The following is a 17,166-nucleotide window of genomic DNA, read 5'->3' on the forward strand; positions in this document are numbered from 1 at the left end:
ACACACAGGGGTCTGGACACTTTTTTTGATTTTTGAAGGGGTCCATAAACTTTTTTTTTATATTTAAAAGTGTCCATAGATCTCACTAGTTTGGGAACCACTTCACTAGACGAAAAATGTTCTAAAACCACTATAAGACGCGGCACAAATGGCACACGTCAATATTTTTCAAAATTTTAGACGTTGCTCGAACTAATGTATACATAGTCCATTTTATAGTATGAGCCACAGCTATAAAGCTCAATACGTTCTACGTTGATATCAATATTTGTAAAAGAATAAGAGAAGTTTACATCAATATGATACGTAGAACACTTCCATATGATACTCTCAGGAAATTAAAACAAAAACAATTAAAAAAAATCAAAAATCTTACATTACAGTAAGAACTAACTAACAATAATTAGAAATCAAATGAACACAATTAAAAATCAATTTAACGTAATTAAAAATTAAGTAAAAAATTAATTTAACAAAAAAAATTGCAAAATGATTTTCCAGCGGCCTAATATAGGAGATCTATCTCTCAATGATTGAATGTATACATCTGACGCCTTTTCTACCCTGTATCACATTCTATGGGAAGTATTTATACGATGTTCTAGTCATTATCGATGGTAGCACTATTCAAGACATTTTACATTTGTTTAATATTAATTCTAGATTCAAATTTACACTGGAGAGGGAGAATACGGATACTAAGTCATTAAATTTTCTAAATTTCATGCTTACTCGGGACGCTCCAATTTAACATCTATCGTAAATTACAAACACCAGTATGCTTCTGCATTATAACAGCTTTCACCCGTTCACCTACAAAAGATTGATTATCTTTAATGAATTTCTCATTGCTTATAAATATTCAACGATGGAATCTGCTTTGGGCTCAGAAATACAAATATTAACCAGCAGATTCTTAAACAGGAGTTACCCACTTGCTAAAATTGACAGAGTTAGGGTACAAGCTAAGGATAGAATACAAAAAATACACCAACCAACAATAGTAATATCAAAAAATACTTTCTGTCCCATACATTGAACAGTAGCACAAACAACTTAAGATTCTTTAAAGATATTGAATTTAAAATTGTAGCCAGGCCAATATGGAAATAACACACTATACTGAACAATCGCTCGGTCCTTTCCTCGTTCACAACACAAATAAATGACCTAGTATGCATTTCTTGCAGTGATTGCGACTCATCTTATCAGGTTTCTACATGGTTTCCTCTGAATTTTTCTGAATTTTTGTGTTAATCAACACGCAGCCTCAGTTCGTGCTTCTCATTCAGCAGCGTCAGAATTAGCCTTTCATGCCGTTAATGAAAAACATACTTTTTTATTTAGCGAGGCAAAAATACTTAGTGTCCAACATAATTATATGAAACTATTAAATGCAGAAACCATCTAAATTAAATTACATGAGAATTCTGTTAATGTTCACCAGCCGTATCTAATCTTCGACTCGTGGTCCTTTTTTGACTTGGACAAATTGAACAGGTTTTACATTTTTCCAGAACTTCTTCATCAACTGGATCTAAAACAGCTATATCTTCAATACCCAGAATGTGGCATATGCAAAATATTATTTCTCTAGGCATGTGTGGATTTGCTTTCCTTATTCTCATATGTGGTTCTACCATTTGCCTTGCAAGTTGTTTCAAAAAATTAGATTTTTCTGGTATTCAGGGATTGTTCCTATATATAATGGACTATTTGAAAAAAAAATAACAGAAGTTTACCTCAATATGATATGTAGAACACTTCTGTATTATACTCTCCAGAAATTAAAACAAAAACAATTTTAAAAAAATCGAAAATCTTACGTTACAGTAAGAAATAATTAAAAACCAATTTAATGCAATTAAAAATTAAGTAAAAAATTAATTTAACAAAAAAAATTGCAAAACGATTTTAAATTCTGAAGCTGACAATGCTTTTCAACCATATGTCATGATCACAGGAATGAAAATTAACGAATAGGATTGAGCATGGAACTTAAATAGGGATTTTGTCTTTGCGCATGCTGGATTTTAGTTATGGAAATGGCAGAGTCAATGAGGGATCAGCTACAGAATACTTCAATATGAAGCCCTAGCTATTGAATGGTACCGGCACAACTCAAACCTTAAAATTCAAAATTCCAAACTCCCCTTCAATCTTTCCCCAATTTGGAATCTCTCGCGATTAAAGTCCCCACATGACAAAAAAGGCATCACGAGAGTATAATTTATTTCTTAAATACCATGCACGTTCACTCTCCACACATTGCCAACTGAAGATGTTTTAACCAACAAAAGTCCCCGTAACGACTATTGGCTTCACCGTATTCACCTATTTAGTTTTCAATCATTCTTTTGCTTCTTTACTTCAATGACAACCAAGGATTGGATGTGTACGCTTCTGTTTCTTTGCGCCTATTTTAACTCAATCAACACTTACCTATTTCCTCCCTTTTAACTTTATTCAATTTAACAATTCAACCTAAATATTAACCACGCTGCCTAAGTAAGCTATCGCAGATTAATTCAAGGTGCGTACCGCTTTCTAAGCATTCGCTATCCTTTACTAGTCTATTAACACGGTACTTGAAGATCTCTAAAACTTCACATTGTCAATTTAACAAGATATTTTTAATGGTAATAATCAACACCTTATCTGCACCGCTCCTCCAAACTTTAATTTTTTCATATTTCTTATTCTCTCTCTGATGCCTTTAGACATGTCTAATAATAATAATAAAAAAATTCAACTAACCAACACACTCATTAAATATTTTTCTAATAAGTTGCATATCACCGTTTTACAAAAATGTCTCCACCACAATATCATCCCCAAATTTGCCCACCTTTTTCCTAAAAATAATTGTAAAAAATATCCACACATCATACACTGTACATCTATCATGATCATCCGTGAAGAACTCAGGAAGAGATTTAACAAAAAATATAGCCTTTTAAATAACATACACCAACTTAGATTTTACCTTAAAAAAAGAAATGACCCCACATGCCTGGATCGAGTACACCAATTAAAACAATACACGCATTAACGCTACCAACCAAAATATAATACAAAGACATAACAAAAAAACGGAATTCCTCACATCTCGTCCCCCCCCCAAAAAATCACCACCGTTAACCTCTCTCTTCCACATCTTTTATACCCGCTGAACTTTCTGGCCTGGAATACAGCTTTAACTTTGCTATCAAAAATCAACATTACCCTATTAAAGACTGCATTGTTGAACTCCAGTCCAAACTCGAACAACATCCCGATAAATGGCGTCTAATACACCAAATTAATAGTATTATTAACACCAAACTCTCTTCCCGCTCTAATTTAAAAAAACAACAGCTTATGGATTTACACAAACTCAGTAAAACTTCTAACGTTATTATTCAAAAAGCTGACAAAGGAGACCCGATTGTTATAATAGATAAAGATACCTACACCGAAAAATTAGAATCCATCTTAGCAGATCCAAATACATACATAAATGAAAATAACCATAACATCACAAAACCTAAAGGCGCCTCCGTAGCCAGGTGGGAAGGAGCAGCAGTGCATAGCACACGCTTCTTGATTAGACCGGGGTTCGAGCCCATCACCACCAAATACGGAGGATGCGGAAAGGTCAAGGGAATGACCACCGCATATTCCTGGAGCAATATGGCCTTAGTTGCTAATGCTCCTAAAAACCAAATAACAAACAAAACAAACAACAAAACCTAAAAACAAACTAGACATAATTCTCAGGAAACTCAGGCAAAATAAGGAAATCAACCTTTACACACTACAGCAAATCGGAATCCGCAATAAAATCCGCCCCCACATGTTTGGGATCATTAAGTTACATAAAACCGACCATCCTTTAAGACCAATTGTTTCATACAGCAAATCAGCCTTCACTAATTTATTCTCCTTTCTAGTCAAAATTATAACCCCTCTTACTAAATTTTCCACAATCAAGATCAATAACACCAATCAATCTTTTCAAAAAATCAATAATATTACAAATCCGACACAGACATCTTAGCTTCCTATGATGTCACTTCTCTCTCTACACTAATGTCCATATTCCATTTACTTTACAAGCCTTACACAAGTTTTTAGAAACAGACGATACCTTAACAAAACGTACCTCCTTTTCTATAGACCATATTCTTGAGCTCACCACCCTTCTATTAGAAGCAAGATTTTTTAGATTTAACAAAAAAATTTTCCAACAAATATTTGGCTTACCGATGGGCCTAGGCATTTCGGCCCCATTGTCCAAAATTTACCTAGCCACCATTGAGAGTCAAATTCTACAACCCTTTTCCCCCTGAACTAAAACTATACATGCGCTACGCTGACGACATTCTTGTAATAGGCAACAGATCCATCATTGATAACCTCTTCGTAAAACTCAACTCTATACACGACACACTTAAATTCACCCTTGAAATAGGACAAAACAATTAGATAAATTTTCTCAATCTCACTATCTATATAACAGGCATAAAATTAAATACGAAAATTTTCAGAAAAAATACAAACACTGGAAAATACCTACATTTTGCCTCTCATCACCCCCTAAACACTAAAAAAGCAGTTTTATATATAATCAAATTCACAATGCACTAAAGTACAGCTCCTCACCAACCAACCTTTATAATGAAATCCAATATCTCACCAACAAATTTATATCCAGGTTACCCCCACCAACTTATTTTAAACACAATATCCATCGCTAAAAATAAAATTAAACTTAACAATCCAACCAAAGACAACAATAAAACAAACATCTGCATAGTCCTCCCTTATCACAATGAACTCTTAGGACAGTTCCGCCGTCTATTTAACGACACTGATATCTCCCTTGTTTTTTCCACCTACAACAAATTAGGATCCTTCTTCAGCGCCTATAAAGACACACACAAATATCCTACAAACAACCTCAATAATATAATATACCTCATTAATTGTCAACCAAACTGTAATACATGTTACATCGGAAGTACCACTACCATCCAACACCCGTGCATACTATCATTTCCATAGTCTCATGTCTAACCAATCTGTTACAGAACTTACAATTCATGCCCAGACCCACAACCACACCCCCCCCCTCATTGACTCTGCCATTTCCATCATTAAACTAAATTCCAGCTACAGAATACTTCAATATGAAGCGCTAGCTATTGAATGGCACCGGCACCACTCAAACCTTAAAATTCTAAATTCCAAACTCCCCTTCAATCTTTCCCCAATTTGGAATCTCTCGCGATTAAAGTCCCCACATGTCAAAAAAGGCATCACGAGAGTATAATTTATTTCTTACATACCATGCGCATTCACTCTCCACACATTCCGAACTGAAGACGTTTTAACCAACAAAAGTCCCCGTAACGACTATTAGCTTCACCTATTTAGTTTTATTATTCTTTTGTTTCTTTACTTCAATGACAACCAAGGATTGGATGTGTACGCTTCTGTTTCTTTGCATCTATTTTAACTCAGTTAACACTTACCTACTTCCCCTCTTTTAATTTTATTCAATTTAACAATTCAACCTAAATATCAACCACGCTGCCTAAGTAAGCCATCACAGATTAATTCAAGGTGAGACCGCTTTCTAAGCATTCGCTATCCTTTACTAGTCTATTAACATGGTACTTGAAGATCTCTAAAACTTTGCAGAGTTTTATGTATATAATGCTTACTTAGAGATAATCACAGCATGGAACTGTTAGAGAGAGATCATGCCTAACCAACTTGATTGGCTACTATCTGGTCATCGCAGGAAATTGGTCAAAAAATAATTCTGACATATTTTAATATTTCAATAAAGCATTCAATACAAAATTTTCATTCTAAGCAGATTTAAACTAAGCAATTAGACGAAAAATGGCAACTGAGGTTTAACCTTGATAAATAAAAAGTACTGCATTTGGATAGCAATAATCCTAAAAAAATATACCACTTGAGTGCTACCAAAGTCAAAATGGAGTTATGAAAAAGATTGAGGTAATTGTGCAGTCCAATATTAAATTCTCTAAGTGTGAAGAAGGTACTAAAACAGCCCATAAGTTTCTGTCAATGATATACAGGAATTTGACCATCAGAGGCAAAAAAAGTTAATTACTATATTTAATAACCACTCTTATACCACATAAAATTAATAATATAGTTATTAAGCTTAAAGTCCAACCACCATACACTTTAAGGTGACATTTCAGGCATCTTACCAATTCACATCATCAGATCATATAAACGGTAGAAAAATATAAAGGGTTACAATTTGAATTACAGTAGAATGCAGATAGGAAATACCCATATAAGAAATTTTCCCCTATACTAGGTTTGGTTTCTTAAGTCCCACTTTTACTTCTATATATTGTAATGTATTATTTTCCCACTTAAAAAGTTTCCTGGGTAAAAAGTTCATGATAAAGAATACAGTGTATTATTAAAATGACATTTTCCCACTTAATACGTTTTTAAATATAGAAATATGTTATTTTTATATTAAAAAATATTAAACAAACATTTTGGAAATCGAACAAGTCAGTGCCAACATCATTTTATTTCATAGCAAATCACCGAAGCAGGTAATTTGACATATCTCATCGTTCATTTTTTGACATATATCATGAATGACTTCACAAAGAGTTACCCTGATATTGGCACTACTTCCAATAAACAACGCTTCAACAATGGAGAAGCGTAATGTTACTCATTCTCATCAGATACCACAACCCAGGGGTGGTATTATTCAACGAGAATCCACTGGCGAAATGTTGCCTATTCGAGAATCCAGTGTTGAAGTGTTATTTATTCTAGGTACACGTAGTTCAACATCACAGCAACTCATAAAGCATTCAAAACCATTAGTGCCAGCAGCATGGTGCAGGTGGAATATAATGGAATATAATTCCATTATATTCCACCTTTGGATTTCAAAATAATACACAATTTTTAATATTTTCATTAATTTACTGAAACATTAAAACAATACAAATTGTTTCTTTCGATATACAAGTACTTTCTCCCACCGATCATGAAACATTAGCTCAGCTGTACATGTAAATCAGCCAAACTTGACTTAATTAAAATATTGCATGTATTTGAAAATTTGGCAAACAAAAAATTTATTCCCACATGCACCACATTGCAAAATATCCTGCCAGCACCCATGATTCACAACATGAGATATCACAAAAATGATGCTTTGTTTGATTATCGATAACTTGATTAGTGAATTTCCCATATTCTGAGGCTTTCAGCGCTAAAACCGTTTCAGTATAAACATTTTGATATAATAGAAGTGACATATTGCAATTGTTTTCATCAATATCCATAATTGAATAGTGTTGACCACATGAAGCATTTGCCATTAAGTTCTCATTTTTCTGAATTACTTAGTGGATTGTTTAATTTAGACATTCTTTGTCTGTAAGACAGAATGCTCTGTCTTATTTAATTGTAACTTTTTAAGGTATGTTGAAACTCCAAAAGAGCTCACTTCCAACTTGATAATTATTATTATTATCAATTTACTTCTCTATTGAGGAAACACCCCCGGGACAGCCACTGGCTAGAAGGATGCGAGTTACACTCTAAGGTGTGAGTATTTGGTAATGAGTTTAATGAACACAATGTTAAGCAATTAGAAATGTTTCCCATAGGCAGAGTAAAATATTTATAAATTCTGAAATAGTACTTAAAAATCATCTTTAACTTATGTATGTGTATTTTTGCATTTTTATTTGTTTAGTTAATATTTCATATCCTTGGGTCATTTTCCCTTCTAAGAAGCTTTCCCCGTAAGAAGTTGTAAACCTCCAGTCCCTCGGAAAACTTCTTATCCGGGATCTACTGTATATTACAATAATTATTAATTGTGAATTTTAATTCTAAAATATTTAAGGTAAGTTTCCGTTTTGGTTACAATAGAAAACCGATATTAAAAATAAATACAGTTAGTCCCTGCCGTAAGCCAGAGTTACGTAACTTCGGACTTAAGTAAATTTTTTTGGTAAAGATACTTTCTGTATAACTTTTAAGAGCGAAATCAAATGATGGAACAATAGTATAAGTTTTTATTTTCTTTCCTATACAAACTATGTTGGATAATAACCTGCAGCATAACTAGAATCTAGGTAAATAACTAGAGTTAAGTTAACATTTCATTTTCTGCTTTAAAATTTCTGAAGTTCAACAACACATGTTTGAGATAGGTGAACTACATCAAAGCACTTCAGAGAAACCGCCAGCAATGTTCAAGCCACGTGGACTGTGTCCCATCAGCTATTTCTTCAGAGAATTACACTGTAGCCCTTCTTCTCTACATCCTTTTCTTCCTGGATTGTAGAGTCAGTTCAGTTTTGTTTGAGAGCGAAGTGGGAGCTTTTGTATGTAATAAATTATTACACATGTCCAGTTATTGTGGTGAAGTCGAAATTCACTTTTTCCTACCATTTTCAAAGACTTTGCGTCAAACTATCATCGTGTAGTGTGTGCTTCATTCACATGTCATAAGGTGAAACAGCATCTCTTGTAACTTAACCCTGTGAATTTCTTTACAGATAATTTCCTTTTGATCGTTATCATGCTGCCGCCTAAGAGAATAAGTGGCAGCAGTACTAGTAAATCTACCAAGAAAAGGAAAGCAATCAATTTGGATCAGAAAATTAAAAATAATAAGGATGTACAAAAATGGTCAAACATTAATATATCGTGTGGAATTTAGATCTGTTAGTGTCAACAGCGAACACAATAATAAAAGGAAAAAGACACTGTGAAGGGATTGGCACTAATGAAGTTAACTATAATAACCAAGGCTAGAACAGGACTAATAAGCGAGATGGAAAAATTACTTATTGTGTGGATGGAAGATTAGATCCAAAAACACATCCCCTTAAGCCTCCACCTCATCAAAGAAAGGGCTTGTGCCATTTTTGAGGATCTTAAGAAGAGCGATGATACTGAAATCACCTTTGTTGCAAGTCATGGTTGATTTGATAGGTTCTGAAAGAGAAGAGGATATCATAATGTTCCCATAAGTGGCAAAGCAGTAAACACAGATGGTGAGGCTGCTGAAAAATTCAAGGACAAATTGGATGAAATCATAAGTGGTGGTTATTTGCCACAACAAATATTTTATGTGGATGAGACTAGCCTTTCTTGGGGGGGGGGGGGGAAATGCCTAGTAGGACTTATTTCTATTGAAGAAAAGTCTGTCTGGGTTTAAAGCTTCAAAATACAGGCTAACGCTCTTAATGGGGGATAGCATAACATAGCAGGTTATAAACTTAAACCTTTAGTGGTTTATCACTCAGAAAACTTGCGGGCTTTTAAGGGCAGTGACAAGAAATTGCTTCCTGCACACTTCGGGTCTAACTCAAAGGCCTAGTTGACAATAATCATGTTCGAAGAATGGTTTCTAAATGTGTTTGTCCCTGAAATTGAAAAATATTGCCTACAAATATCAGTGCCTTTTAAGGTGATTAATGCCCCTTGAAAATACTCCCGGTCATCCTAAATATCCAGATGATCTGCACGACAGCATCAAGGTTATATATAATTCCCTCCAAATACAGCGGCTTTGATTCAAACAATGGATCAGGGAGTTCAGATAATGCCCAGATAGCATTGAAAGCTATCTAGGCATTACAAACAGACATTTCCTGAGGCTGTAAATGCAACAGAGCAAGGGAAGATGGATCTGCAGTAATTTTGGAAAACGTTTAACATCTTTGATGAAATAAGCAACATTTCATGAGTCTGGAATGATGTGACAACAACTTGTATGAGCAGAGGTTGCAAAAAAATTCTAAAACATTCCCAGTTTAACAATGACGGCTTCAACAAAGATGAGCTGATGTCTTCTGTTACCAAAGAAACTGCAAACTTAGGCCAGGAGTTGCAGCTGGTCCTGGAGGATGAAGATGACAAGCTTGTGGATGAACAAGGTGAAAATTTAACAACAGAATTTATGAAGAGGAAAATAAAAGTATATGAAACAGATGAAGGTCAAAGAGTTCATATCATGTACTAACTCCCAGACCTCTACTCAGCCTAAACACCCTGTAATTAATGTCTTATTAATGCTTAAGGTTCGTTTTAAGTTACCTTCAATTCATTACCTGAAGTATATAGACTTTGATTCATTGTGTGGTTTAGACCAATTTTCTTAAATATGTACACTTTGGTTTTGATTCCCATAGTAGTCCTTATAAAGCCTACATGGCATACAAAATGCATATCAGTTTTTAAGTACAATAACATGTGTTTTTTTCTTCCTTTTATGTTTTCTTTTCTTATGTGCCTCTGGCTACTTCACTGCTGTTCCCAGATAAAGTTTTTAATTGTTCTGGTATATAATTATTTTTCTTCATTCTTCTGAAGATATAGTAGCAATATTTTGTAAGTCATTACGTAAAAATCGACTTAAGTAAGAAGTCCTGGAACATATCTCTTACGTATGTCGGGGTCAGACTATAAATATATATGGATAAAAGTACAATACATAAAGATTAAATTCTTACCTGCTGATAGATTCCTGTTTGCTGATGCTACCAGCACCTGATCTGCATACTGGCAAGAGGTGCTGCCAGCAGTTAATTTATAGGTGAGGGATTATGCCACAACAACCACAGATGATCATAGTATGGGAGTAAAGTTCATCCCAAACATTCCAACAAGAACCACTGGAACCAGGATAGAAAGACTTGGCATCTTTCTATTGGCTAATAGACTTAATCCCTCACCTATAAATTAACTGTTGGCAGCACCTCTTCCCAGTACGCACATCAGATTCTGGTAGCATCGGCAAGCAGGAGTCTGTCAGCAGGTAAGAATTTAATCTTTATATTATTTTTATCCATGTGTATTTACTTATTTTTAATATCAGTTTTCTATTGTAACCAAAATGGAAACCTAACCTTAAAATTCACAATTAATAATTATTGTAACACAATTCAGATTGTAACCCTTTATATTTTTCTACCCCTAATAGCATAGTCTGATGACAGGTATCAGTAAGATGCCTGAAACATCTCAAATGTATAGTGGTTGGGCTATAAGCCTAATAAACTATATTATTCATTTCCCGTGGTATAAGAGTGGTTATTAAATATAGTAATTAATCTTCATGGAAAAAAAACTACGCAACATCCTTCTCTAATTATATCAAAAAAGGTTATTATCCCATTATAATAAGGCAATGGTTAGGATATATCTGAAATACATGCTGATTTCAAAATCTCATTTGAGGAAAGGTATAATATTCAGAGAGGAGAAAAAAGATTTTGGAGGAGGGGCCAGGTGCAAAAGGATATCATTACCAAAAAAGATTGCGGTTCTATACACTGCAGTCTCCAGAAAGCATATGCATGTTGACCTGAGAAATATATACAGCTTTAATGGGTTTAAGAAATCTAAATTCTGATGACATCTTTACCCTTTATCGAATGATGCATAGAAAGGAACAAATTTAAACTGAGAATGGAAAGTTACAGAACAGATCTGCAGATACTTGCATTCAGCCAAAAGTAACTGATTGGTCTGATTGTTCAAATAAACTTCCACCTAGTGTTGTGAAGTGGATAGTTTGAATAAATAATGAATTTTTTTAAAAAAATGATTGGAGGGAATAGGCAAACAACGTAGCTTTTTTTTCCCCAAATGGTGCCACAAGTTTTGTGCTTGAATCATGTTGCCAACACTAATACTATTCACAAAGAGGATCAAAGATCTGGATAGCAGAGAGTAAACTTTTCTCTTTGCTTTTCTAATTTTCAATAATATAGGAGTCTTAACATGGACACAGTTATACAACAATCATAGAACAGATTTGTTAATGGGAAATCTTGTCTGACCAATCTGATAAACTACTGTCAACTTGTCACAAAGGAAGTGGATGCAAAATACTTTTGACATCGTATACTTTGATTTCAGTAAAGCTTTTGATATTGTCCCACATGAAAGACTGCTGTACAAATTGGAGCAATATGGCATTAGGTGCAAGTTACTGCTATATAAACAAGTGTTAGAATGGCAGGAGACAAAGTGGTTATCAATTGCCTCTGCTCTTCATTGACTACTGTTATTGATGGAATCCCTCAGGATTCAGTGCTAGACCCCTTACTATTTTCAATATTTATTAATGGTATTGAGGAAAGCATATAAAGTTTAATGTCTAGATCTGTTGAGGTCACAAAGGTTGGCAGGATGGTTAATGACAATAATTACAGTACTCTACTCTAACAAGGCTTGGATAAGTTAGATATGTGGGCTGAACAGGGGCAAGTAAAGTTTAACATTGAAAAATGTAAGATATGTTTGGATAGCAATTAATCCAAGAATAACATAACAACTGGGTGGTACAACAATCAAGTTAGTGCAGAATGAAAAAGATTCAAGAGTAACTGTAGAGACCAACATTGAACTATTAGGACAGTTCAAGGAGAACTGTCAATAATAAACAAGAATTCTGCCAGGAGAAGGTGGTGATTAATTCATTATATCAAGCAACTGTTAAATCACATCTCGAGTACACGATACAGGTCTGGAAACCTCATTTTAAAATGGATGTTAATACTAGAGAAAAGCAACAAGATTAGTCAGGAACTAAGCATCTGCAAAGAGAACTGATTGAAGTGTTCCTAAGCTTTGAATTTACTGGGTAAATTAAATGCTGATGGCATCCTTACTTTATTCCCGATGACACACACACACAAAAGGTCATAAATTTAAACCTAGAAAAGTATGGCTGCAGGATAAATGTACAAAAATTTTCTTTCAACCAGAAAGAAATTGAATGCTGGAAGAGGGTGCTTTGTTTTTTATTTTATTTATTTATTTTTTTTAGCTGATCCAGAATTACCTTATTTCATTGCATCATTTTGCCACTACTAATACAATTCTAAATTCCCTCCAACATAATCATGAACTATTTGTTGTTATTGTTATTTGGTTTTTAGGAGCATTAGCAACTAAGGCCATATTGCGCCGGGGATATGCAGTGGTCATTCCCTGACCTTTCCACATCCTCCGTATTTGGTGGTGACAGGCTCGAACCCCGGTCTAATCAAGAAGCGTGTGCTATGCACTGCTGCTCCTGCCCACCTGGCTACGGAGGCACCTAATCATGAACTAGGACTGAATTTAACTACACAGTTCAACATTTCTACATTTTCTTTTCTTGATCCTGAATGCAGAAGTCATTTGGGGATAAACAAAAAATAAAAAATTCCATACCACTGTACATCATACGACCAAAAGTACCAGTTTCTCAAACAAAATGAAGTTTATTCCATTACACTGTGAAAATCATTTGTAAAATTCCTTACTGAGAGAAAAAAAAAAAAAATCCATTTTTTTCTCTCAATAACAAAATAGAATTTTTTTTTTTTTTGTGTCAATAAAAAAAAAAAATTTCTATTTTATAATCTACAAAACCAAGCCCAAGAAAACCATTTCTTATAATTTAAGCTAAGAACACAGCTGTACCAAAGAACAGTCGCAACAGTATGAGAGCAATACCATTTTGATAATCCTCCAAAATAGGATGCTGCTACATATATTAAAAATATCATAAAAACTGTATCAACAATTATGAGAAATCTGTTTATTACCACAATGATTAGCCATTTGTCAATTGGCACCCACTGGCCTGCAATTTTTTTTTTTTTTTTTTTGGCAGATGCTACACAAGCTCGCTTTCTTGCATCACATGCCACAATTACTATTACTCAAATTATACTTTAAATGAAACATAACCTTAATATTATATGGTAAAGTTAGGTTACCTATAAAATTTTCTTTTTTGAAAGTGGAAATATACAATGCTATTACTTATTTCACCTCCTTTTAAACTGTTAAGTGTCACGGTTAATATCAAACTGATCACAATGCAGAAATGAGATAGAAATATGTGCTGAGTGACAGGTGCAATTTCATATAGGTCCATTCATATTTATGTGCAGCTGAATAATCAGAAAAAAAATAGACATCTAGTTGTCAATACAACAGTTTCACCAGATACCAATGGCTGATACAAAGTGCCCTTAATTAATGTAAAAGTTAAGATAATTTTAATATTATCATTATCTTTACATTAAAATATATATATTAGGCTTAATTTCTGATGTATCTATCTGTTGCTTCCATGACATATTTTAAGGAGCAAAATATTTGTGGCTGGTATACAGAATCTCAGAATACACCAAGGTGACTATAAACATATTTTGTAAATGACAATGTCCCCCTCCTCGCAATACATTAAAATATTAAACTGAAGTGAAAAGTTCGGAAATTTAAATATTTAAAAACTAAAAATAAAAAAAAACTGGATTTCTTTTGTTTTCCTTTGATTTCTGAAAACGTTTCTAGCTTTAAACTGGAGTACAAAATGACATAAAATTCTATTTGGCATTACCTACAATTCAATGATATTACTAAAAATAAAAATTGGTTTATTAAAATACATGTGATGTATATGAGAAGGTCGATACGATAATGTGCCTACTCATTTGAATGCGCACTTATTTACAATTATTCCTAACTCGTTTCATATTATTTTTCAACCAAATTCCGAAACAATTCGGCAGAATAATTTGTTAACTGAAACGTATAAAAAAAACAATATCACTAACTGTTTGTTGTGGTATATTTTAACAACCACGACCTGTAGTAAAATTCCTGAATTTACTAGAAATTTAAGTTTCAAGCCATATTTAAATACCTAACTAAAAGTACTGAATTTTTCACAATCTTCCCAAGGAAGATTTCTTGGTATATGGGTAATAAATTCAAAAACAGACACCCTTTAGATAAAGGTAAACACATGCAATTAAATGTTTTCATGATCGTGCAGCTGAGATGATCGCTTTATATTTTACGTCGGTGACGGAACAAATCCAGTGTTCCAGCTGACATTCAGACCTCGACCGTCAACAAATTCATTAACTGGTTCGAAACACTACCCAGTTGGAAAGGAAATAATAGGTACTCTTAATTGCACGCATCGTACATGTAACATGACAGCAGCTCAAAACGATTCGCTAGTATTCAGTGTTTATAATCAACACTACACCAAACGATATCACCTGCTGCTACTCAAACTGATTAAGCATTATGTTCAGATCAACTCACCCTTGTGGCACCTATAACTTCTCGCATGATTTGCTCAAAAGCAGCCGTTTCTTCAGCTTGCTTTTGATTATGAAGGGCGATTTTCTCACTAAACTTCCTTGGATTCGCCATAGTAGATCAGTTAGTTAATTGCATACTCTACATCCCAATGTATATGTATTTTATTTTTTTTTATTTTTTTCCGATGTCCATTGAAACAACAAATACTTCCGTTTGGTGGCGCGGCTTTGAACTGACTTCACTGAGTAATCTACTAGCAGAACCCTTACTGTATCTGATAAACAGCTTAACGTCAAGTGACAGTTTTGAAACCAAATTAAAAAAAAGAGAGAGAGAGGGCGACCGTATGTCTGGTCCGATTTACTCTATTCAGAAAATAACTAGATAGTCATTATATCAAATGTGAAATAAAACAAACTATCCCAGTTATGTGAAAAAATCAAAGGATTTTGAAGCCCCATTGAACTCGAAAGATAAATAATCAGAAAGCATTTAAGACGGCAAAAACTGAGAGAATCAACCTCACCACAATATGGAAAGGAAAAATTATATATTTTTGGAATTTAATCCTTAATTGGAATAAGTTGTTCTTGAAGACTTCACAGAGAGAAAAGGACGAAACGGTATACACTTGAAAGAGGAAACGACTCAGTGAGAAGTTTCGTTTATTGAGCAGCGGTTGCGGTTTTTTGAAAGAATACACAATGGGAGTCAAATGACGGCATAAGGTAATACACAGCCAGTGGTAAATAATTTTTAGGTGCAAAGGAATAAATTAACTGAAAATTACAATAATAGAATAAAATAAAATATGACATTATGTGATACAATATAATAAAGATCAAGTAAGAAGGACACCGAACATTTCGTAGTAGTAGCAGAGGCATGTGATGCAAGAAAGCAAGCGTTTGAGTTTATGCAGCATCAACCAAAAAAAAAAAAAAAAAAAACCCCACAATTTCAAACATTCATTCCGTCTAAACGTTTGTCCAGACTCCTTAAATGTATTTAAGCTATCAACTTCCATAACGACAGATGAAAGTTTATTCCAGCAATTAACTACCCCCTAGCTAAACACAAATCCACACATCTATTCTACAACTATCTTTCCTCAATTTGAATGTATGCCCCCTCAGGTTCGTAATCTTAGCAAGCGGGAAAGTCCCATCAGAATTCAGCCTGCTCAACCTATTCAAGCCTTAAACACCTCAATCAGATCACCTTGCAGGTGGCTAGTCTCCAGCCGCTGCAATTTGCAGAATTTAAGCTTTTCTTCGTAAGAGTACCCCTTCGTTCCCCTCATCAATCTTGTTGCCCTTCTCTGTACTCACTCAAGCAGCTCCACATCCTCCCTAAAATGAGGCCTCCAGACCTGCACGCAGTACTCAAGGTGTGGCCGGACCATTGCCTTATACAAAGAGATAATCACCTCCTTTTCCCTACTAGCAAAATTCCTGTATTGTATTGACAATGATACGGCCTTCTACAAAGAACCTGTGAGGAGTAGAATAAAGTAAACAAATAATAGTTTAGGACAATACACTATACCTCACTTCTCGATAAACAAATAGAATTAACAGTGGCGTTGGTCTAGTAGGTTTTAAATTGTGGATGGTCTCACTAAACTGTTCCATGTGCTATGCCATCCAGTCGTAGTTTCCAGTTTCTGTGTTAGTCGGAGATTGGCTACAAGAATGCGAGGAGAGGAGCAACCAGTTCCGTTCTAGCCATGAATACATCATACAATACATTTCTTCCAGAAAATTTTACTCATACTTCTAAGACACTCCACATATACAAGATGATTCCGAAAGTTCGTCCCAAAGTTTTGGGATGACATTGTACTAACCAAAACTATGAAATATTGTGTTTCATTTCACACTTTATTTCATTTCACAAAATATTCTCGTCGATTTCTGAATTACCTGAGAGAGAATCTGTAAATCGTTTTTTAAACAAAAACAAAACTATTATATTAGGTCACTTGGTAATTTCTTAAATATACCCATGTGTATTGTGTCT

The 17,166-nt window shown here is 34.2% G+C and overlaps 1 protein-coding gene across 2 annotated transcripts in view; it reads right to left on the minus strand.

Moving 5' to 3' along the window:
• Positions 1-15,255, minus strand: part of LOC150089331 (CREB-regulated transcription coactivator 1-like) — a 507,055-nt gene extending 491,800 nt beyond the window's left edge. For both annotated transcript variants that reach the window (XM_090368506.1, XM_090368505.1), the window contains exon 1: positions 15,145-15,255. In XM_090368506.1, the coding sequence (XP_090224632.1) occupies positions 15,145-15,255 (111 nt within the window). The remainder of the gene's footprint in view (positions 1-15,144) is intronic.
• Positions 15,256-17,166: the final 1,911 nt, after the last annotated feature.

The sequence above is a fragment of the Mastigoproctus giganteus genome, chromosome 2 (assembly GCF_048544385.1).
Source record: "Mastigoproctus giganteus isolate SK-2022 chromosome 2, ASM4854438v1, whole genome shotgun sequence".
Lineage (NCBI taxonomy): Eukaryota > Metazoa > Arthropoda > Arachnida > Uropygi > Thelyphonidae > Mastigoproctus > Mastigoproctus giganteus.